This window comes from Balaenoptera musculus, chromosome 6 (assembly GCF_009873245.2).
Source record: "Balaenoptera musculus isolate JJ_BM4_2016_0621 chromosome 6, mBalMus1.pri.v3, whole genome shotgun sequence".
NCBI lineage: Eukaryota > Metazoa > Chordata > Mammalia > Artiodactyla > Balaenopteridae > Balaenoptera > Balaenoptera musculus.
This window is the reverse complement of record NC_045790.1, coordinates 94,757,224-94,781,672: the sequence shown is the minus strand read 5'-3', so window position 1 is coordinate 94,781,672 and position 24,449 is coordinate 94,757,224. Positions and strand designations below refer to the sequence as shown.

Sequence of the window (24,449 nt, the reverse complement as noted above, 5' to 3'; positions counted from 1 at the left end):
TATTTATTTATTTTTCTTTCTAAAACAGCTTTACTGAGATGCGATCCATATAATTCTAAAGTGTACAATTCGGTGGTTTTTAATATATTTACAAGATGGTGGTAATGCAACGATCACCATCTAATACTCAGACATTTAGCAGTGATTATTTTTAATATTTATTTTTAATTGTGGTAAAATACACATAAAATTTACCATCTTAACAATTTTTAAACTAAATTTGGTGGTGTCAAGTACACTTACACTGTTAAGAAACCAATCTTCAGAACTTTTCATCTTGCAAGACTGAAACTCTGTACCCATTAAACAACTCCCCATTCCTCCTCTTCTTCCCCAACTCCTGGCAACTACCCTTTTACTTTCTGTCTCTATGAATTTGACTAGTTACCTTGTATAAGTAGAATCATGCAGTATTTATCTTTTTGTGATTGTCTTATTTCATTTAGCATAATGTCTTCAAGGGTCACTCATGCTGTAGCATGTTTCAGAATTTCCTTTCTTTTTAAGGCTGAATAATATTCCATTGTATGTATGGATAAACATTTTGTTTATCCATGATCTGTAGATGGACACTTGGGTTGCTTCCATCTTTTGGCTATTGCAAATAATGCTGCTGTGACCATGGGTGTTCAAATATCTCTTTGAGTCTCTGCTTTCACTTCTTTTGGATATACACCCTCAAGTGGAATTGTTGGATCGTTTGGTAATTTTATTTTTTAATTCTTTTTGAAGACCCCCATACAGTTTTCCATAGCCACTGCACCATTTTACACTCCCACCGACAGTGCACAAGCGTTCCATTTTCTCCACATCCTCCCCAACACTTGCTGTTTTCTGTTTTAATGATGGCCTTCCTAATGGATGTGAGGTGGCTTCTCATTGTGGTTTTGGTTTGCATTTCCATAATGATTTATGATGTTGAGCATGTTTTCAAGTACTTTTGACAATTTGTGTATCTTCTTTGGAGAAATGGTTATTCAAGTCCTTTGCCCATCTTTGAAGTGATTTATTTCTTTGTTGTTGAGTTTTAGGAGCTTGCTATATATTCTGGATATGTGATTTACAAATATTTTTTTCCATTATGTGAGTTGCCTTTTTACTATGTTGCTAGTGTCCTTTGATGCACAAAAGTTCTTAATTTTGATGAAATCCAATTTGCCTATTTTTTCTTTTGTCGCCTGTGCTTTTGGTGTCATATCTAAGAAATCATTGCCAAATGTAATTTCCCGAAGCTTTTCCTTTGTGTTTTCTTCTAAGAGTTTTAAGTCGTATATTTAGGCTTGATCCATTTTTGAATTAATTTTTGTATACGGTGTTAGGTAATGGTCCTACTTCATTCTTTTGCATGTGGTTATCCGGTTTTCCCAGCACCATTTGTTGAAGATTTCCTTTGCCCATTGAATGGTCTAGGGACTCTTGTCAAAAGTCATTTGAGGGAATTCCTTGGCGGTCCAGTAATTAGGACTCCACGCTTCCACTGCAGGGGGCATGGGTTCAATCCCTGGTCGGGGAACTAAGATCCCGTGTGCTGTGGGGCGCAGCCAAAAAAAAAAGTCATTTGATATATATGCAAGAGTTTATTTCTGGGCTCTCTATACTATTCCATTGGTTTATATGTCTGTCTTTAGGCCAGTACCACACTGGTTTTTTTTTTATTATTATTAATTTTTATTGGAGTATAGTTGATTTACAATGTTGTGTTAGTTTCTGCTGTACAGCAAAGTGAATCAGTTACACATATACATATATCCACCCTTTTTTAGGTTCTTTTCCCATATAGGTCATTACAGAGTATTGAGTAGAGTTCCCTGTGCTATATACTAGGTTCTTAATACCACACCGTTTTGATTACTGTAGCTTTGTAAATCAGGAAGTGTGAGTTTTCCAGTTCCCCTTTTTGTTTTTCCTTCTGTGTATCTGTCCCAATAAACATCATTACCATGTTCCAAGTTGTCAAGACAGAAATCTAGGAATAATTCTTGTCTCCTCCCTTTTTTCTTATCTTCTTGTGCAGTCCATCATTAAATTGTGTCAATTCTATCACATTAATGCCATTTAAGATCATCCTTTCCTCTCTTTCATTACCACTGTTTAGCTTTTGACATCTCTTGTCTGAACATCAATTTTCTAACTCATTTTCTTGTCTCTTATTCTACCTATCTCCTTGCTCCATACTACTGCCATCATGTGTTTTATAAAATGCACATCTGATCAAGGCACTCCATTTTAGTGAACTCCCTTCTTCACCTGGCCATTTCAATTTCTCTCTTTTAATACACTCAGTTCCCTAGTAACTGCCTTGCTGTTTGAGGTCCTTTTTCTTCCTCAGTGTCTTGAACTATACCCTTCACTGGTTACTCTTGTATATATCTTTTATTTTAATTAATTAATTATTTAATTAACATCTTTATTGGAGTATAATTGCTTTACAATGTTGTGTTAGTTTCTGGTTTATAACAAAGTGAATCAATTATACATATACATATATCCCCATATCTCCTCCTTCTTGCATATCCATCCCACCCTCCCTATTCCACCCCTCTAGGTGGTCACAAAGCACCGAGCTGATCTCCCTGTGCTATGTGGCTGCTTCCCACTACCTCTATTTTACATTTGGTAGTGTATATATGTCCATGCCACTCTCTCACTTTGTCGCAGCTTACCCTTCCCCCTCCCCGTGTCCTCAAGTCCATTCTCTATGTCTGCGTCTTTATTCATGTCCTGCACCTATGTTCTTCAGAACCTTTTTTTTTTTTTTTAGATTCCATATATATGTGTTAGCATACGGTATTTGTTTTTCTCTTTCTGACTTACTTCACTCTGTATGACAGATCCATCCACCTCACTACAAATAACTCAATTTCGTTTCTTTTTATGGCTGAGTAATATTCCATTGTATATATGTGCCACATCTTCTTTATCCATTCATCTGTCGATGGACACTTAGGTTGCTTCCATGTCCTGGCTATTGTAAACAGAGCTGCAATGAACATTGTGGTACATGACTCTTTTTGAATTATGGTTTTCTCAGGGTGTATGCCCAGTAGTGGGATTGGTAGTTCTATTTTTAGTTTTTTAAGGAACCTCCATACTGTTCCCATAGTGGCTGTATCAATTTACATTCCCACCAACAGTGCAAGAGGGTTCCCTTTTCTCTACACCCTCTGCAGCATTTATTGTTTGTAGCTTTTTTGATGGTGGCCATTCTAACTGGTGTGAGGTGATACCTCATTGTAGTTTTGATTTGCATTTCTCTAATGATTAGTGATGTTGAGCATCCTTTCATGTGTTTGTTGGCAATCTGTATATCTTCTTTGGAGAAATGTCTATCTAGGTCTTCTGCCCATTTTTGGATCGGGTTGTTTGTTTTTTTGATATTGAGCTGCATGAGCTGCTTGTATATTTTGGAGATTAATCCTTTGTCAGTTGTTTCATTTGCAAATATTTTCTCCCATTCTGAGGGTTGTCTTTTCATCTTGTTTATGTTTTCTCTTGCTGTGCAAAAGCTTTTAAGTTTCATTAGGTCCCATTTGTTTACTTTTGTTTTTATTTCCATTTCTCTAGGAGGTGGGTCAAAAAGGATCTTGCTGTGATTTATGTTGTAGAGTGTTCTGCCTATGTTTTCCTCTAAGAGTCTTATAGTGTCTGACCTTACATTTAGGTCTTTAATCCATTTTGAGTTTATTTTTGTGTATGGTGTTAGGAAGTGTTCTAATTTCATTCTCTTACATGTAGCTGTCCAGTTTTCCCAGCACCACTTATTGAAGAGGCTGTCTTTTCTCCATTGTATATTCTTGCCTCCTTTATCAAAAATAAGGTGACCATATGTGCATGGGTTTATCTCTGGGCTTTCTATCCTGTTCCATTGATCTATATTTCTGTTTTTGTGCCAGTACCATACTGTCTTGATTATTGTAGCTTTGTAGTATAGTCTAAAGTCAGGGAGCCTGATTCCTCCAGCTCCGTTTTTCTTTTTCAAGATTGCTTTGGCTATTCGGGGGTTTTTTGTATTTCCATACAAATTGTGAAATTTTTTGTTCTAGTTCTGTGAAAAATGCCATTGGTAGTTTGATGGGGATTGCATTGAATCTGTAGATTGCTTTGGGTAGTATAGTCATTTTCACAGTGTTGATTCTTCCAATCCAAGAACATGGTATATCTCTCTATCTGTTTGTATCATCTTTAATTTCTTTCATCAGTGTCTTGTAGTTTTCTGCATACAGGTCTTTTGTCTCCTTAGGGAGGTTTAGTCCTAGGTATTTTATTCTTTTTGTTGCAGTGGTAAATGGGAGTGTTTCCTTAATTTCTCGTTCAGATTTTTTATCATTAGTGTATAGGAATTGCATATTATCTTTTATTAAATGCACTTGATGCACTAAGCATCAAGTCAAAATTTAGTCACATTCAAAACCTTGTGGCCATTTTAAGCTTTTCCCAGAAATTATCAGTGTAAATATAGTTTTTCAATTTTTAATAAAATTAACCCAGAATGACTAAGGTTGTCACTTGAAAGAGAATTACTTAATGAAGTTGAAAGGATCTTTCTCTAACCTCTACTATTTGGTTTCCTCTGGGGAATTTTTTGCTGACTTTTATCATAGATCAACAGTAATCCGAGCATCCCTAACAGACAAATATGCCTATAATATCAGCAGGGGAGAAGAAGAGAAGGTATTTCATTCCAATGAGTTTGTGGGTTGCTTCTACCATGGATGAGCTTTCTTACATGTTCCTTTAGCTTTCTTCCTGGTTCTTGGCTATGTTTTGGGTAACTGAGGTTGCCTGGTAAATATCATCTAGAGAAGTGAAGTATTCATATATACCAGGCTGTCTCATAGCCTTGCACATAACATGCATCACTACTTCTTGCTGAACCTGGATGTGACCCCAGAATCCTTTTCAACATACTGTAGTTCTCTAGGCAGTCAGTGCCAGTTGCTGAGAGCTGGCAAGGGGAATGGAACTTACCACCATCCCTGCTCTTTCCTCATAGCATGTGCTTCCTGAGATCCATTGGAAAGCTTTAGGGTTATCCATTCCTAGGGTCACTTCTGTCTCTGCTGCCCACGCCAGTCCCTTTGAACACTTGGTGATCATAAGTCTAAATTGTAAGGTGTTAGAGCTAGAAGAGATTTTAAAGATCGTGTGGTCCAAAATAAGAGATAAAACCCTGCAACTTGTAGGGCTAAAGTGTGTTATTTAAACTGATATCACATGCCACCCAATTATATGTGTTGCTGTGTTTTCCTTTATAGGTGAGACGAAGCTCCTGTGCAGTTTGGGCTCAGGTAAAAGGTAAAACCATTTTCTGCCTAAGACTGCTCTCCTTATTTCTCCTCTGTCCACTCTGCAGCATCAAGTGTATGTTAATAAGATTTCTTTTTAAATTGTCACAGGTGACAAAAATGCATCTCAGACTAGCCTACAAAAAGCCATAGCTGAAAAGGATGGGGGGTGGGAACTTACGGAATTAGAACCAGAGTGGCATCACCAGGCCTCCAGAAACTGGGACTTGGGACTCAACACCATAAGTAGGACTGTCCCTTTCTATCTGTCTCTATCTCCTCTCTAAGTGTGAGTTGGCCTCATTTTCTTCTACTATAAGTTATGTGGTGGTGGGTTGGGGGGGGGGGACGGACCAGCTGCCCCAGCTTAGCCACTTCAGTGGGAACAGGCAGTTTTTCAATTCAGGGAGTCTCTTCTCCTAGCTAAGTGACTATCCATTGGATGAATCATTATTAAGAGGAGATAAGGTAGTATGATTAGCCTACCTTGGTTTGGGGCTTACTGGTATGGCTGGTTGGGGGCAGATCAATGTGATCAGCAACCTCAGCAGGGTTGCATTGAGAGGGGGACATGATCCCCATCAGGAAGAGACACAGAAAACCATGTTGGCAGACCAAAACAAAGAGCCACAAGCAGTCCACTACTTTCAACCATTTGGCTACTTAGCATGTGCACACACATACACGTACACTATTTAGAAAAACACCCTCCATTAAGAAAGTGAAATTATCCTCCATACAACCAAAAATGGAACCCAAGTAGAAGACAGCTCAAAGGTGGGTCTCTTACTGAATTCAGCTCCAAGACCAGGGTTCCTGGGGATGATCCGTCCCTCTTGATCTGATTAATCTAGATGTGCTTCTCATGATCTCTTAGCAATCTATGATTAAATGGCAAACGTAACCATTCTCAAACCACAGTATATAATATGAAAGGGAAAGGTGGATAATCACAATAAGTACGTTCATTTAGAAAGGAAGAAAAGATAAAGAACCGTGCAGTGGCCAGGGGACCCATAACAAGGACCACATCCTGCTGGACAGGAAAAGCAAGCATCTCCTGCCCTGGCAGCAGAATGGGTCACTTGGTCAGTTAGTTTGGCTGCCTCGGGCTCTGCCTGATGGGAGAACAGCCTTGTCCCTTTCCTCCAGAGCCTTCCCTAAGAGATGCAGAGAGAAGGAGCCCCACTGAGTGCCTACAACTTAAACCTTCTGCTTCATGGGGGCAGCTATCTGGGTGGCGGAGTTGCCTTAGGGATTGAGCAATCGCAGGTCCTTGTTTGCCAGGCTGGGATTTCCCTGGCAGTACATTTCTTTAAACCAGCAGGCAGCCAGCCACTGGATTTGATTCATAAGAATTCCATTAGTTTGTAGCTAATACCAGAAATCTTGTCAAGTTTATGACCTTTTGAGTCTGGAACTTTTCCTTGTGGTTCATGAATCCTAGCAACAGCCTGAGGAATTCTGCTCTTAGCCCAGAGTATCAGTTTAACTCCTTACATCCTGTCCCTCACCTCAGAGCATCATAAAACAATAGGCTGGGGTGCTTCCAGGAGGGTTCCAGTGGATGGTGCCTTACAATTGGGGGATTTGTTACCCTGTCTGTAGAGGGTACCTAGCAGGAAATGTTTGGGAGGAACCTGGAGAAATAAGCTTCCTTCGGTTTTCTGCTTATCCCCTAATCTCATTTCCCATGTCTTTATCTCTACTCACACCAACTTCAACAAGGGTAAGGGGCATGGATTTTCAACTGGGCAAGACACAGTACCTGACTGTCAGCCATCTTGGATGGCAGATTGCCAGGCAGCAAGGGGCTCTCTTTTTTCAATTTTCTTGAGAAAATAATTTACATATAACGTTGTGTGAGTTTAAGGTGTACAATGTGATGATTTGATTCACGTACTTATTGCAAAATGATTACCGCAGTAATGTTAGTTAATACCTCCATTACCTCACATAATCACCATATATATATGTAATTTTTATATATATGTATATATTTATATATATAATTTGTGTATATGTATGTGTGAATATTTAAGATCTACTCTCCTAACATCTTTCAAGTGTACAATACAGTACTGTTAACTACAGTCAACATGCTGTAACGTTAGAATATGTCCCAGAACTTAATTATCTTACAACTGGAAGTTTGTACCCTTTGACCATCAGCTCCCCATTTCCCCCACCCCCTAGCCCCTGGCAACCACCGTTCTGTTCTCTATTTCTATGAATTCAGCTTTTTTAGATTCCATGTATAAGTGAGATCATTCCGTATTTGTCTTTCTCTGTCTGACTTATTTCACTTAGCATCATAAGTGAGGGCCTTTTTTTTTTTTTTGCATTTTCTATATATATATTTTTAACATCTTTATTGGAGTATAATTGCTTTACATTGTTGTATTAGTTTCTGCTTTATAACAAAGTGAATCAGCTATACATATACATATATCCCCATATCTCCTCCCTCTTGCGTCTCCCTCCCACCCTCGCTATCCCACCCCTCTAGGTGGTCACAAAGCACCGAGCTGATCTCCCTGTGCTATGTGGCTGCTTCCCACTAGCTAGCTATTTTACATTTGGTAGTGTATATATGTCCATGAGTGAGGGCCTCTCTTAACAAAGATGTGCGCTGTTACATTTCTGCGTGCAGGTAGACTAAGCCCCCTTTCTTAGAATTGAATGATGGCCACAAGAAACAATCACACATTCCAACATTTGGAAATTTTTCTGCCAATCCACTCCCTGAAGCTTTAAGGGTGGGATGGACTTCCTACAGGAAAAGAGGTGCTTTTACCAGAAGAATGGAGATGTGCAAGCATCATGGACAGGCACAGATACAATAGCTTCCAGAATCCGCTGCTTTCAGCAGCTGTTCAGTGTGATTAACAAACTCAAACTGGGTAGAAGAAATGGCCAAAGAGCTGGCTACAGTCATTCTACTGTGATTAAGTTAACAGGAAGGATTTTGCTTTGGAAATATCTAAGTGGCTTTTGGCAGTGCTTTTTTCCCCTCATGTTGAAAGAGAGTCTGAACCTTTAAATTCAAGCTACTGGAAAGAGCTGAGATAATAGAAAACCCAGTTATGTTGAAATTTTGAAGGCAGCTCTAGCAGATATACATCTACATACAGAATGGGTTGTGTGCTCACCTGGCAGTCTCTTTTTGCAAAAATTTTGGAGACTGCCATTTCAGAAAGTAATTTGGAGAGAACTAGGATCCAAATAAGTCCTCAAATTGTTTCAGTTCACTCGTGCCAAGCAACAGCCCCATTCTTGCCTTTGCCCTCTGATGAATTATGCTGTTTACCTTTTGCACATTGCCCCTAAAAGAGCTTTGTGATGACTACCAGGGAGCCAGCAGTCAGTTTGATGGGAAATGCAGAGGCCTGGGCTTCTTTGCCCGAATCCTGCTACTAATCAGCTGAGTGTCTTGGAAATTATATTTAACTTGGCTGGTTCTCTGTTGCCTTCCTCCAAGATCTCTGCGATCCCTTCCAGCCACAAAGTACTATGATTCTGTGCTTTCTTGAGTCACAGAGCAAGGTCATTTGATATATGTGAGATGATGATAAACTGTAACCAGGGAACATCCTTTAGTCATAGGCATGAAAGCTCTGAGTCATTAGTGACTACTCCTCTTTCTCATTTAGCCCACATTTTGCACTTGGGCAGACCTCTCTGATTGTCATTTCTGTGTTCACTCCCTGAGCAGAGGCCTTTGGATGACTGGCCAAGCCTCTTTCTCATCTCCCATCACAGTGTTCAGGTTTCCCTCTTCACTCAAGCCTACACTACCACCTGACATGTTCCCTCCACAGTTCTCCAGTATTTCTTTTTCTTTTTCTGACACCAATGTACCAGTCTGATTGAATCTCTCATTCCTCTCCATTCAAACCGATGTGCCAGCTCTTCTCTGGATATGGCCCTTGCTTTCTCTCCTTAATGTCTTGCTCATACGATTATGTACTTACTTCCACCTGGATTGCCCTATAACCTTCCTGTAATTTCTGTTTATTACAACCCCTCCTGTTCTTCAAGATTAAATTCAAATGCCGTCTCCTCCTTGACACTTTTTAAAATTTCCTCAACAGGGCAGGATCTCTCTCCCTCCCTCTCTTTAGCCATTCTGCCATATTTTCGAGTCACTGGTATACTTGTGTTTTCTTACTAGATTTCATACCCTTGAGAGAGAGCATTTGAAGTGCTGGAGCAGTGCTGGCACACAGTAGGTGCTCAATCAGAATTTATTGAATTGAGTTGAATGATTACTGGGGAACCAGCAGTACAGTCTGGTGAGAAAAGAAGCATAGTGGGTGCAATACTTATCAAATAAGCCAGAGAAGATTAACATCAAGGTATAAGCCTAGTGTGGACATTATCTATGAATATGCTATGTGCATGCATGTATACACATATACACTCACACTCATTTTATTTTATTTTATTTTTTTAACATCTTTATTGGAGTATAATTGCTTTACAATGTTGTGTTAGTTTCTGCTGTATAACAAAGTGAATCAGGTATATGTGTACATATATCCCCATATCCCCTCCCTCTTGTGTCTCCCTCCCACCCTCCTTATCCCAGCACTCTAGGTGGTCACAAGCACCGAGCTGATCTCCCTGTGCTATGTGGCTGCTTCCCACTAGCTAGCTATTTTACATTTGGTAGTGTATATATGTCAATGCTACTCTCTCACTTTGTCCCACCTTACCCTTCCCCCTCCCCGTGTCCTCAAGTCCATTCTCTACGTCTGCGTCTTTATTCATGTCCTGCACCTAGGTTCTTCAGATCCTTTTTTTTTTTTTTTTTTTAGATACCATATATATGTGTTAGCATATGGTATTTGTTTTTCTCTTTCTGACTTACTTCACTCTGTATGACATACTCTAAGTCCATCCACCTCACTACAAATAACTCAATTTCATTTCTTTTTATGGCTGAGTAATACTCCATTGTATATATGTGCCACATCTTCTTTATCCATTCATCTGTCCATGGACACTTAGGTTGCTTCCATGTCCTGGCTATTGTAGATAGAGCTGCAATGAACATTGTGGTACATGACTCTTTTTGAATTATGGTTTCCTCAGGGTATATGCCCAGTAGTGGGATTGCTGGGTCATATGGTAGTTCTATTTTTAGTTTTTTAAGGAACCTCCATACTGTTCTCCATAGTGACTGTATCAATTTACATTCCTACCAACAGTGCAAGAGGGTTCCCTTTTCTCCACACCCTCTCCAGCATTTATTGTTTGTAGATTTTTTGATGATGGCCATTCTGACTGGTGTGAGGTGCTACCTCTTTGTAGTTTTGATTTGCATTTCTCTAATGATTAGTGATGTTGAGCATCCTTTCATGTGTTTGTTGGCAATCTGTATATCTTCTTTGGAGAAATGTCTATTTAGGTCTTCTGCCCATTTTTGGATTGGGTTGTTTGTTTTTTTGATATTGAGCTGCATGAGCTGCTTGTATATTTTGGAGATTAGTCCTTTGTCAGTTGCTTCATTTGCAAATATTTTCTGCCATTCAGAGCGTTGTCTTTTCATCTTGTTTATGGTTTTCTTTGCTGTGCAAAAGACTTTAAGTTTCATTAGGTCCCATTTGTTTATTTTTATTTTTATTTTCATTTCTCTAGGAGGTGGATCTTGCTGTGATTTATGTCAAAGAGTGTTCCTCCTGTGTTTTCCTCTTAGAGTTTTATAGTGTCTGGCCTTACATTTAGGCCTTTAATCCATTTTGAGTTTATTTTTGTATATGATGTTAGGAAGTCACACTCATTTTAAACCTTCATAATAGTGGTAGGAAGAATTCTAATATGGCCTCACAAATTCCTGGTCCTTGGGGTACACCCACTTTCTCTCAGTTATTCATTCAAAGGCCATTCTAGTTGTTGCTGTGAAAGGATTTGAAGATGTAATTAAAGTCCCAAATAGGGAGATTATCCGGATGGACCTGACCTAATCACATTAGCCCTTTAAATCTGTGTCTAGAAGTCAAAGACAGGGGAAATTGGAGATTCCAAGGGAGAGATGGATTTGACATAAAGGTTTCTCCTGCTGGCTTTGAAGATGGAGGGGACCACGTGGCAGGGATGCGGGCAGCCTGTAGGAGCTGAGTGGCCCCTGGCTGACGGCCCGTAAGAATATGGGGACCTCAGTCCTACAACTGCAAGGAACTGAATTTAGCCCACAACCTGCATGAGCTTGGAAGCATATTCTTCCCCACAGCCTCCAGAGGGAAATGCAGCCCTCTCAACATCTTTATTTCAGCCTTGTAAGACCCTGAGCTGAGGACCCAGTCACAGTGTGCCTGAACTTCTGACCCATGGAACTATGAGTTAATAAATGGCTGCTACGCTAAGTTTATGGTAATTTGTTAAGCTGCAATAGAGAATGAATTCAATAATGTTGTTGACTCATCAGGCTTTACTTATCTCTAAATTAGTTTTCTACTTTGATCTCCTTTGCCATCTCCTACTCTGCAGGGGATTCAAGCAAGGGAACCCTAGAATAACAGAGAGAAATTTAACATACTAAATAGAAGTCACAGTGCTAATTATTTGTGCCTTTTGGAGAACAGAATTGTTGCTTTCAGGAAATGACCCTGCTGGTGTAAATTCATGAAAAAATGTCCACAGCCATAGGAAGTCCTCAAGATGTCACGAAGTCTGAGAGTAGGAATAGGGCCTTTCTAACTGGCTCTTCAACACCTGTGATATTTCCATTAGTGAAAAGGTTCAAGATAAGCCCAGGGAATCCCTATCACTCCTCCTTAGCACTATACCTCTTTGGGGAGCCACCCTACAGAGACTGGTGGAGTTTAAGCCTAATGGATTTACTCGCTTTAAGAATGAATCACAGAGAATCTGGGATATAACACATGGTTCACTCACTTGGGTTTCTAAAAGAATATTCTACAAGTGACTGAGAAGAAAAATAAGTATGGTTTCATGGCATGAGACCATGGAAGGGAAGGTAACCAGGGGATGGCAAAACTCTGAAAAATGTAATTCACATTGGCCAGTTATACATTTTCTCAGTAAGGAATTAATGTGGGAAATCCCTAAAGAAGCATGTGGTTATACCATGATTGGATTGACTCATGTTCACAGAGTACATATATAATGTAGAAAAAAAGACATATAACCAGGAACTGTTCTACCAGCAAGAATTGTGCCTGGAGCTACAACCCAAGTCATGTTATACAGAATGAATAAAGATGACTTCCCAGTACATACCTCAAGAGTAAGGAATAGTTGGGCTTCCTGCTAAGGGTGAAAGATGTCCTCTTTGATATTTGAAAACTAGAGAAGAGCTAACTGCTCTCCATACATTAAAGTCTTCTGCCATGGATGAAGCACTAAATTCTAGCAGGCTCATACAATTTGCAAATGAGATGGATAAACCACTGCAAGTAATTTTGAGGAATCTTGACGAAGAAGTGAAAAGTGGGAAGACAGAGGATGAGCAAAGGGCATGGAACTTTGTGAAAGGGAGGTAGATTTTGCAAAGTGTGCATGATAACTTGAAGTCAAGGCCAGGCATGGTCTTTAAGAGATGGCTCTGTGTCCACCTGGGAGAAGAAGCCGTAGTTCCCAGCAGTCAGTATGGGAGCTATGAGCAGATTGGATGAAACTGCTCTTCTTTCTTCTGGCACAGAGTCACTAAATGGTCAGGGAACTGTGGCAAGCACAATGGATTTTGACTTCAGCCAACACTTAACAATGCCCGGTAGACAGTGTGGGGAAATGAGAGCTGGGTGTGAGCTTAGAAATGGCGAGATGACTATGCAAATGTTGCTTATTAATGAGTTGATGTCAAATCCAGGCAGGTACAGAACATGGGTCAGTGTCCACAGTCATCTTCAGCTCACCATCATCATGAATCAATGACTCAAAATCTATAGAGGAAAAAAAAAATCTATAGAGGATGAAACTATACAGGACAAAATATAGAGATGATGTAGATGATCAACGTTGGGAGGAATACTGGGTAGACTGCATGAAACGAACAGTGGAGGAAAGCACCAGATTCTTTCCACCATCTCCAATACTGTAGTTTCTCTTAAAAACAAAAAACAAAAAAACCCTAGGGAATTTAGTACACAAAAATGGCTTCTCAGTGTTTTAATTTGCATTTTTACTTGTAAGAGAGAACAGTTGATCAAAGGTTTATCAATCATCTGTAATCATGTTTTATACATGATTTACCTTTTGATAGAATTTGTTTATCTTGCTATTGAGGTACTTGCCTTTTTCCTTATTAATTTGTAACACTCTATATGTTAACTCCCTGCTTATTAATTATTCTCATCATTTTACCCAGTTTTCCGTTTTCCCTTTAAGCTTACTTATAGTCGTTTTTGATATACAGAAGTGTATGCTTTTTAATATGGTCAAATCTCTCATTCTCTTATTTTAAGGTTCCTGCATTAATAAATATGCTTAGAAAATTCTTGCCTGCTTTAATGTTAGATAAGTATTCACTTACATTTTGTTCCAATTCTTTAAAATTTCAGTTTAAGTCTTTAATCCATCTAGATTTTGTGTTGGTATAGAGTGTAAACTCTAGTGATCAAAATCACTTTATTCTAAATGGTTAGCCTATTTTCTCAACACTAGTTATGAATAATGTATCATTTCCCCAATGATTTGAAATAGTAACAAAAAAACGACAATAGTAATTAATAATAGCTAAGATTTGCCAATTACTTACTGTGTACCAGGCACAGTTCTAACATGTCATAACATTTATTTATCACAATAACCTCATAAGGTGGGTATTATGGTTATGATTCCCATGTTATTAAATCATCCCTCTGTGGGGAAACTGAGGCACAGAATGGCTGAATAACTTGCCCAAAGTCACACAAGTGGGGAGTGGTGGTGTACAAATATAGACTTGGCCAACCTGACTCCAGGATTCAAGCTTTGAAATTCTTTTATATACTTGGGGTTGTTTCTGGGCTTTCTATTTTGTTCCAATGTATTCATTCCTCTGCTGATACTGTGCTGTTTTAATATCTAGTAATTCAAGTCACTCCTTTAATTTTTTTTCTTTATTAATTTCTAATTTAACCAGAACTCCTCCTCCTGTTTTATAATATGGCTTCTTAAAAATGTCAAAGCTTTTTTCTTCTGAATACCAAAAGTAGCCAAACAATACATGCCATGTTTTTCTAGAAAGTCTCTCTCTTTTTTTTTTAAAGAATCAATTTTATTTATTTATTTATTTTTGGTTGCGTTGGGTCTTCGTTGCTGCACATGGGCTTTCTGTAGTTGTGGCGAGCAGGGGCTACTCTTCGTTGTGGTGCGCAGGCTTCTCATTGCGGTGGCTTCTCTTGTTGCGGAGCATGGGCTCTAGGCGCATGGGCTTCAGCAGTTGTGGCACACAAGCTCAGTAGTTGTGGCTCATGGGCTCTAGAGCGCAGCCTCAGTAGTTGTGGCACATGGACTTAGTTGCTTTGTGGCATGTGGGATCTTCCTGGACCAGGGATCGAACCCGTGTCCCTTGCATTGGCAGGCGGATTCTTAACCACTGAGCCACCAGGGAAGTCCCTCTAGAAAGTCTCTTGACAACATTTTCTGAGGTAATGATTTACCAGGCTCTTTAGCAAAAGATATGTTCCATGGCTGCTTTTGCTGGTGCCAGCTCCCCTGTAGAGTCTCCAGTAGAATCAAACTGCTGTCAACCTAGTTGTAGAGATCTGAGCAGTGCCGATCGGTAGAACTCTCTGCAGTGATGGAAAGATTTTAAAGCTGTGTTGTCCAGTATGGTAGCCACTCACCACCTGTGGCTACTGGGCACTTGAAATGTACACTTAAAATAGTATGACTGAGAAACTGAATTTTAAATCTAATTTAATTTAAATTAATTTAGATTTAGATAACCACATTGTGGCTAGCGGCTACTGTATTAGACAGCACAGAATTGATGATGAAAAAGTTAAGTAGCTTGAACTGTTCTCAAATGTGCTACATTCACTGCCAGGGAAATAAGTCATCTATATTTTGAGGGTCTCAAGTCCAGGGGCTATTTTTCCTCTTAAGCCCCTCTCCCCTTACGGTAACAGATGTTTGCTTTTGCTGTTTTCAGCTCTTCAGTGGCAGTGTTGGATTACCCAGGAGGAGCACTAAGCATATGCCTGGTGCATCGGTAAAAGGAGGGTACAGACAAATGAAATACAGTTGGCCCTCCATATCTGCGGGTTCCACATTCATGGATTCAACCAACCGTGGATTGAAAATGTTCAGAAAAAATAATTCCAAAAAGTTCCAAAAAGCAAAATTTGAATTTGCCACACACTGGCAACTATTTACCTAGCATTTATTGAATATGTTGTATTTACAGCTATATACATAGCATTTATGTTGTATTAGGTATTATAAATAATCTAGAGACAATTTAAAGTATACAGTAGGTTATAAGAAAATACTACACCATTTTATGTCAGGGACTCGAGCATCTGAGGATTTTGGTATCCAAGGGGGGCCCTGGAACCAACCCCCCATGGATACCAAGGGATGACTGTAATTTGATATTCCAACAATGACAACTGCAACAAATCATCTGGAAAAAATTGGAATTGGTTGCACTCCCTTAAACTTATTCCATGACTTGGTGGTATTTTTATTTTTAATTCTATACATGCAAAGTCAGCCCCCCAAGATCTTCTCAATGGCTGGTGGCACCATTGTACAGATTTTTGTTCTTCCAAAGAGGAATTTGAGCAACCACAGCCTGAGGCCCCATAATCATCAGCCTGTGGAGGAAAGATCTGGGCCAACACCCCTGACTTCTGGGGGAGAACATGACCCACTCTGCTGCAGAAAGAGCTGGATTCAGATCTGCACTGGGAAAGCATGGTGCTGTGGTCAAAAGCAAAGACCCTGGAGCCAGGCAGCTTGGGTTTGAATCCTGGCTCTGTCATTTACTAGCTGGGTGACCTTGGGCAAGTTTCTTAACCACTCCATGTCTGGATTCATCATCTATAAAATGGGAATAATAATAGTACCCAGTGTAATAATACCTGGTGCTATTATTATGGTACCCAGTGGGTGGTTAGGAGAGGCTTTAGAACAGTGTCTGGCACATAGTAAGTGCTAAGTAAGTGTTTGCAAGTTAAAATGAGATCTTTAGTTTAGAACATGATGCCCTGACTTAGTCACTTGTCCCAAATGTACAACTCAAATGTGTGTTTTTTTCAGTTAACAGCCAGGGATCTCCCTGGATTTGACATGCGATGCACCTCTGAATAGAACATACGAATGTCTTTCAAAGAGCTTTTACATCAGTTTTCTTATTTTATCTTCACGGCAACCTGCTGAACAGAGCAGGGAGGTACTACCCTTGCTTCCTGTAGGGGAAATGACAGATGACTCTACCCAACAGAAAGGATTTGTTTGCTATATTTGTTTTTCTTTTAAAGATTTATTTATTTATTTTATTAATATTTTTATTATTTTTTTTTTGGCTGCATTGGGTCTTAGTTGCAGCACACGGGATCTTTGTTGAGGCGTGAGGGATCTTTCATCGTGGCACGCGGACTCTTCATTGTGGTGTTCGGGCTTCTCTCTATTTGTGGCGGCGGGTTTTCTCTTCTCTAGTTGTGGCGCACAGGCTCCAGAGCGCATGGGCTCTGTAGTTTGCGGCATGCAGGCTCTAGTGGAGACGAGCAACCTTAGTAGTTTTGGCGCGCAGGCTTAGCTGCCCCACAGCATGTGGTATCTTAGTTCCCTGTCCAGGGATCAAACCCGCGTCCCCTGCATTGCAAGGCAGATTCTTTACCACTGGAGCACCAGGGAAGTCCCTTTTTGCTATATTTGATCACTGGAGCTATCATTTTTGGAGCAAAAGTCCAAATGACGTCAGAATGACATCTTCCTCGACGCAAAGGAAAACTGCCGGTAAAAATCGATCAAGTGTAATTGACTTGAGAGAGGACCAACACACACAACACAGGATGCTGTATGTGTGTGCCCAACAAGATCAGCTTTTATCCCTTGTAACTTGAATGTGGCCCGGTTTTACGCTTCCTTTTCAAAAATGCCGAGGAACGGTTTTTCCTGATGCCCTGTTCTCAGGGCCAACTGAGGGGGCACAGAGGAACTCTGGGCATTCTTGGGATGGTTTGTTAAATGGGGCCAACCTCTGGTTAAAACAGAGCGAGCACAGGTGGGTGTGCACCTCCGGGGAGGGCCGTGATTCTGTGCTCTGCGGGTTCAGCGTGTGGTTCTGTCCCGCAGATTCATCGCTCACGCTGCAGCAGATGGTAGGCGTCGGGCTAGGCTCCCTGGCTGTGGTGATTGTCCTCGCATTCCTCTCCTTCTCAGCAGTGTGGTATGTGCGACTGTCAGTTTTGAGGAATGAGTGGAATGGAGGGAGGGTGGGGCTGGAGTCAGGAAGAACAGCTGGGATTGAGGAGGGTCAGAGGGGGAGTGCGGGAGGTTGTCCCAGGCTCAGCAGGTGAAAGGCGTGGGTAACTCTGCACCTCAGGAGGGAGGGGCGTGCCCTCCAGTCCCAGGAAGAGAGCAGGGTCAGTGATGGCGCCCTGACCACTCACAGAGTGGTGGCTCATCTCCTGTACCGCTTCCCGTGCACACAGGGATGCACCGCAGGAAAACCTAAGTGTCAGTGAACTCTCTTTTCCTCCGCCGTGTCTAGATTGCCGATGCTGCGTGAAGAGGATGCACTGCTGCTGGGGCAGATGTTATGACAGCTTCTCAGGTGTCTGCACAGAGGCCCTGTGTGTGCGTGGGCCTGCAATCCCATTCCTGGATTCAAGACGGTGACTATCTCTTTGGAATCCCCCAAAAGGAGGACACTCGGGAATTGTTGATGTCTTCCCTGCTGCACGACCAGTTCTGTGTCTCTGAACTTGAGAACCTTGATGTACAATGTAATATTGACCACAGGCTACAGGTCACATGGGCTGGGCCTGTGTTCTCCTCTGAGTGACGCCGGAGAGTCAGCTCCTCTAGGCACTGAATGCAAGAGACTGTCTGCCTCTTCCTTTATAGCATCTCTGTCATTAATTCAGAATCCATTCTTTTACAGTAAGTAATGAGATAGACTTAAGTGTCGGCTAGAATTTGACTTTATGAAGGAGGTCATTGTAAAGGCTAGAGATCACTGACAGGCAAACACGGCAAACACTTTAGAAGCCCTTTTCCGACAATTGGTTGACACACTAATTAGAAAGTGTGCTAGCCTGGCCACTCCAGTAAGTTCCCTGCAATATCTGTTAGGCAGTGTTGCTTTGATACAGTTCCTTTTGTCTTATATGTATTCAAAAGCCATAAGTCTTCATTCCAGTAAAAATATTCTGTTAACTTAGACAGTTCTCTTTCACATGAATGTTTATAACAGCCTTGGCAAATTTTTTTTCACTGAACATTTCCTAAAAATGCTCTGTGCCTCCTTTTAGACTTGGGGGTGGTGTGGTAACAATGGGTTGCAACACTATGAAGCCCACGGCCAGAGTCCTGTGTGGGGAGGGGAACAATGCGGGCGACATGATCGTCCCTTTTATCTACAGCGTCAGTAACTATGAGTGTTACTTTATCATGAAACATGTCCCGGACCTACTGTCAATATGCTGAATTTACAGATGGAGTGGATTCAATTTGACTTTTAAAGCCCGAATCAGTGTTCTTGAACTTTCCTCCCTAATCAACAGTGTAACTCCAAGGCTCAGCAAGAAACGAAGGGAGAAGAAGGATGGAGGCTTGTGGCTTCTCTAAGTGACGGTGGTGTCCTCCTCCGCCTTCTCCCTCCTCTCCAGGCCTAGGGCATAGAAAGCATGGGGAGAGGTGGGGGGGCAGTGATATTGCCCAACTCGGGGTGCAGCATATATGAACGTGGTCCTAGAATTGGGCAACACCACAGTCCTGAGGAAAAGGGACAATCTTTCCCACATGGTGGGCTGGTGTGTTCTCCACCGGCTCACTGGGCACCGGTGAGGGACACATCTGAGCAGCCTGGGCTTGTAGGCAGATGAGGAGACATGAGCAATGATAGGAACAGGTGGCAACTCTCTATGAAGCTGCTCCCCCAGGAAGATCTGGCCCAAAGCATATCCTCTCAACTGGGAAGAGTCAGAGAGAGGGAAGTGATACCCTGATGCTTGAGTTTTCAAGGCCAGCTGTCAGCCCTGGCCCCAGCCAGTACTGGGCAGTATTAGGAATAATTGTCCTTTGTCCTCTGAGGTGCCATCTCAGTCTACAACTTAGGACCAACATGTAGAACATTTTCTGCTCTCATTCAGGTGAACTGTAGAGTAGAACTCTCAATAGACTAATACAAATAGCTTCCGACTTTTAATTTTTATGTGCAACAATTCAAACTCATACAGTTTTCACAGCTCTTGAATTATATTTGGAATCTTTACAAATTATTTGATTAGTATGAGGTAGGGTCTCTGATGAGTAAGGATTTTCCTCCAAGCCTCCTCTAACCAAAGAGAGAATCTGAGTTTCTCCCCCTCATTATTATTTTTTACCAGTTCTGTAAATACCATATGTTTCTGTAGTCCCCCTAATTTCAAGTTCTAGAATTAACTGCCAAAGAAGCTACATTTGTCCACATGGGAACTTAGCATAATTGTCATTGAAAGGAAGAAGTCCTATTTGCTTGGTATCAAAAGTTTCTGGTTAAGAAAACTGACTAAATATGAAGTAAAATGTACTTCTGGGTACAGTGCAGAAATGTAAAAGCAGTTCATGAAAGAATACTGAAATAACAAAAACATAGATTTTGTCCCTTCCTCTAAATGTTCCAAACTATAGCACAGAGTTGCTCAGTGTTAATACTTAACAGAAGTAGGTGCTGAGCATTTGCAAGAACGATGCACCATTTTCCTGCAGTTCTTTTCTGATCATTTTCTCATGCACATGAAGGCAGCCTTAAGTTCTCTGAATTCTCCTGGTAGCTTAACCACAATACCGTCCCTTTTTTTCCCCAGTGGATTCCTGGTTAAGGCGGGGAGAGCATCTCAGGAGACCAATAGTGGGTCTTCCTAGAAGCATGCAGGGTCCTTCTGTTGAAGGACTGATCAGGTAGCATTCAGAATTGGGTTATGAGTGCCACTAAATAAAGCTAGATCCTCAGATAGTGATGGAAGAAGGATCTTTTCCTTATTAACTGTCTTGGGGACAGTGTGTAGAGGCGAGTGCCAAGATCCAGTCTTGAGCTCCCTTCTAGACTAGGAATCAAAACTGAGGGTTGCCCAGATATGGAGCAGATTGTTCCCTGGCTGAATTCTTTTTTTTTTTTTTTTTTTTTTTGTGCCCATAGTTTTTATTTATCTCCACCATAGTTTTTGTTTATACATGTTCTTTCATTCCATCCTCACAGCAGTTCTGTGCGGTGGGAAGGTTAGGAGTTATCATTTTCCCATTTTAGAGTGGAGAGATGGGTTCAGACAGAGACGTAACTTCAATTGTTACTTTTACTATTATAGCAACTGTGTCTTTTTATACTTATCTTTTCACTGTGATATACCTTCCCCCATCACTTCTAGAAGGAGCCACAGGCAACCAAAATAGATGGAGGTTAACTAGGGGAAATAGGTAATAGTCCATCCATGACTCCAGACCTAAAATTGCAGCTGGGCCCTTAAGATTAAGACCAGAGCAAAAGTCATTACCTTGAAATTCCATAGTGGATTGGAATAAAGTTAGCATTTAAATTGATTTTAAAGGAGGTATAAAAGAATTCTCAAGGCTCCCTTTTTTTGCTAATCTCATATTCCGATTTCCTAACCCTTTAATTTTTCCATTCCCTTCATCAGAGAGAAAACCAGTGGGTAGTAGACGTCAATCAAATGGTGTTTTAAGGACCATTTGCCTTCCACAGCCATCGTTGGTTAATCTCAAGTGCCTGATTTTGGAGAGGAAAGTGGGTGTGGATTTTTCTGTGTCCATTTGTGGGCAGGTGATGCAGTGAGGCAAATCAATCTTAAAAAGTGTACATCCATTGTTTCAGAAAGAGAGAGAATGAATGAGCCATTCTGGTGATGTGTGTGTGTGTCTCTGTGTGTGTGCGTGTGTGTATCCATATCCATACTTTTTTGGCATAACTCAAGGTTACCAAAATGGGGTCAAACTAGGCATGTGGTTTGTAACATGCATTGGACACATTTTTCATGTCAATCATGATGGCATTAAAAGTTGGTACCATAATTTATTTAACTAATACTCTGTTGAGTATTGTGCATTTAGAGTGTTTCCAGATGTTTACTATTCTTATATATGTCTGTATAATTGTATTCAGTTATCAGTTATGCTAAATTCCTAGACTTGAAGTTGTTGGAATGAAAACTATATATTGTAGATTTACTACATATTGTCAGAGGAATCTCAGAAAGTTTATACCAGTTTATGCTCTCACCAGCAGGAAGCCTCAACATACCTGGGCATCGTTGATATTCTTAATCTTGATTAATCTGGTAGGTGAAAAATGACCTTTCAATGTTTTGTTTGCATTTCTCTGACTAATTTGCATGTTGATTGGTCATTTGTAATTCTGTTGTGGTGATGTGCCTTTTTTCTCAGTAGTTGGCTTGTCTTATATTGATTTGAAAAAGTTCTTTGTATTATAGTAATTTTCACTTTTAGCTGTCACATGTGTTGTAAACAAATTTTCTACTTTATTATTTCCCTTTTGACCTGTTTGTGTCATGCATTGCCACACAAAAACTTTAAATTTGTGTAGTCAAATGTATCAGTCTTTTTCCTTATGTATTTTGCCTTTGGTACCATGCTTAGGAGGACCTTCCAATCTCAAGGTAATAACTATAATTCAGCAGTTAAAAAAAACATTTAAATCTTTAATCCATCTGAAACATTTTAGTATAAGGAGTGAGGTCGGGAGGGGTCTTTTTTTATTCTTGCTAAATGGTTTAGCCAGTTGTTCTATGAATATTCCTTGACTGTTATTTTTTTCCCCTCGTGATTTGACTCGTATACTGAATCATATACTAGAGTCTGTTTCTGAACTTTCTCTTTTGTTCTGCTGATTTATTTCTGTGCCAATACCACCTGCTATAAGTTTAAAATAGGGGTTTTTTTTTTAGTATGAAGTAAAAGAAGTTACCACCCTTTTTCTGTTAATTCTCAGAGTATTCTCAGGTTTTATTATATATTTATTCATGTATACATATTTATTATATGTAAACTAAAGAATTATTTGGTCAAGTTCCCCCCAAAATCTTCATATTTTTCTTGGGGATATATTAAATAAAGAGTGCTCTTATCCCAGAACACAATATGTGTCTCCATTTAATGTTTGTGTGTGTTCCTGTCTAGCGTGTTCTAATTTTCAACTTACAAGATTATTCATACTTATTTTTGGTTGTGTGTGTCTAGATATTTTACATCTTGTTATCCTGAACTCTTATGTCACTACCTCTGATCCTGCCCCTGAAAGTGCATCCCACAGCCTCTTACTGCTGGCACTGTTAGAGTTCTCTTGCCCTGGCAATCTGCCTTTTTTGGGAAAAGTCACATCAAGATGGCTCCTCCTAAAAAAAAAAAAAAAAAAAAAAAAAGATGGCTCCTCCAGCTCAGTTACTTTCCTGGGTATCTACTTGACTCACAGAAACTCACAGACCCTTGCCATGCCAAATGAGGGATTGCCCCACCATCACAGATCACTCCAGCCACAGACTTTAGTTTTCTTACCCATTAGACCCTTTGGCCTCCATCAGTGGAAGTGTAGCTTCTACTACATTCCAATGTGGTTCCCACTTTTTTGCCCTGATGCTGGCCTGACAGCCTCAGCTTCTTGATCCTTGGGTTTCTTATCCTTGGAGTCAGGTACCAGACCTCTGTGTCCTCTGAAGTTTTAGGGGACACAAAGTCTCTGAGTGGAGGTCCCCTTGAAGCTCCTCTTTCCTGACTTGCACTGAGGAAGGTCCCCTTACCTCCTACCGTCATGGTGGGGGATAGAAAATGCAGAGAATGCCAACAGCTTTCCCTAAAGAACTACTTTCTTTTGGCCTTTTCAATTTTAAACCCCTTTATAGCCTGGGTATTGGACTAAGGGTCACAAGACCATTTGGAAAGCCTTCTTTTAGAATATGGGAGTGTTTGCAACCTATTATTTTCAATTTTTTTGAACTTTGGTTGAAACAAAAAGGGTCCAATTTGAGGCCAAATGATAGGAAAATACAGTTCACAGAAAAAGAAATGTAAATGGTTCCCAAACGTAAGAAAAGATGCTCAACCTTACTTTTAAGAAAAGTGCAAGTTAGTGAGGTATCATTTCTCACCCGTCAATGAGAAAGCCAGAGATTTAACAACACAGTCTCTTTTGAGGCTGTGGGGAAATAGGAACTCAAACGTTGTTAGTGAGAGTACAGAATGGTACAACCTTTATGGAAGGAAATCCGGCAATATTTACATTGCCTTTGTCTTTAACCCAGCAATCCCACCTCTGGGACCTCTCCCATGGATTCATCTGCACATGTTCCCAATGACACATGAGCAAGGTTATTCATTATGACGTGGCTTATAATAACAAAAGCTTAGAAACAACCCAAATGCCTCTCAGGAGGAAACTAGTTACATGAACTATGATACTTCTGTGTACACAATGTAATACCCTGAGTTGTAAAAAAGGAACGAGGAAGGACTCTACGCATTGATATGGGGAGATCTTTAAGCTGTATTGTTTTAATGAGGAAAACAAGATGGAGAATAGTGTATATCATACGCTATCTCTTATGTAAGAAAGAGGGGGAATGAGAATATTTATTCAATTTTACATAAACACAGGAATGATAGCAATGAATTGATGTAAATGGTTACAAATGGAGCAAGGAAGAATGGGGTGAAGGTGGACAGGGTGAGAGTGAGTCTTTTAAGTGTTTATCTTCTTATTTTGTTTTGTTTTTAAACATGTAAGTATATTACTATTCAAAAACATAAAAATAAAATTTCATAAGGAAAAGAAAGTGTTCCATTTAATATCCTATTACACATGTGTCAATAAAAATATGATGGGTACTGCTTAGTCTCCTTCTAAACCCAAGACACTTAGATTTGGATAAGTTTGGTTTAATTTTCCATCACAAAATTGGTGGGGCATCCAGTGCTGTCTTTTAAGATTTCTGAAAATTCCATGAGGGGGTAAAGGTGGATGTGTCATATTCCCAT

At 40.3% G+C, this 24,449-nt stretch overlaps 1 protein-coding gene across 3 annotated transcripts in view; it reads left to right on the top strand.

Moving 5' to 3' along the window:
• SUSD1 (sushi domain containing 1) overlaps positions 1-24,449 on the top strand; it is a 142,351-nt gene that overhangs the window by 107,041 nt on the left and 10,861 nt on the right. Inside the window, exons 15-17 of one of the 3 annotated variants that reach the window (XM_036856665.1) lie at positions 5,256-5,295; positions 17,538-17,631; positions 17,956-22,529. The exons of 1 other annotated variant lie outside the window; for it this stretch is intronic. In XM_036856665.1, coding sequence (XP_036712560.1) covers positions 5,256-5,295; positions 17,538-17,631; position 17,956 — 135 coding nt within the window. In that variant the 3' untranslated portion in view covers positions 17,957-22,529. Of the gene's footprint in view, positions 1-5,255; positions 5,296-17,537; positions 17,632-17,955; positions 22,530-24,449 lie in introns of those variants that run through there. One more of the 3 variants, XR_005020433.1, reaches the window with a different exon arrangement.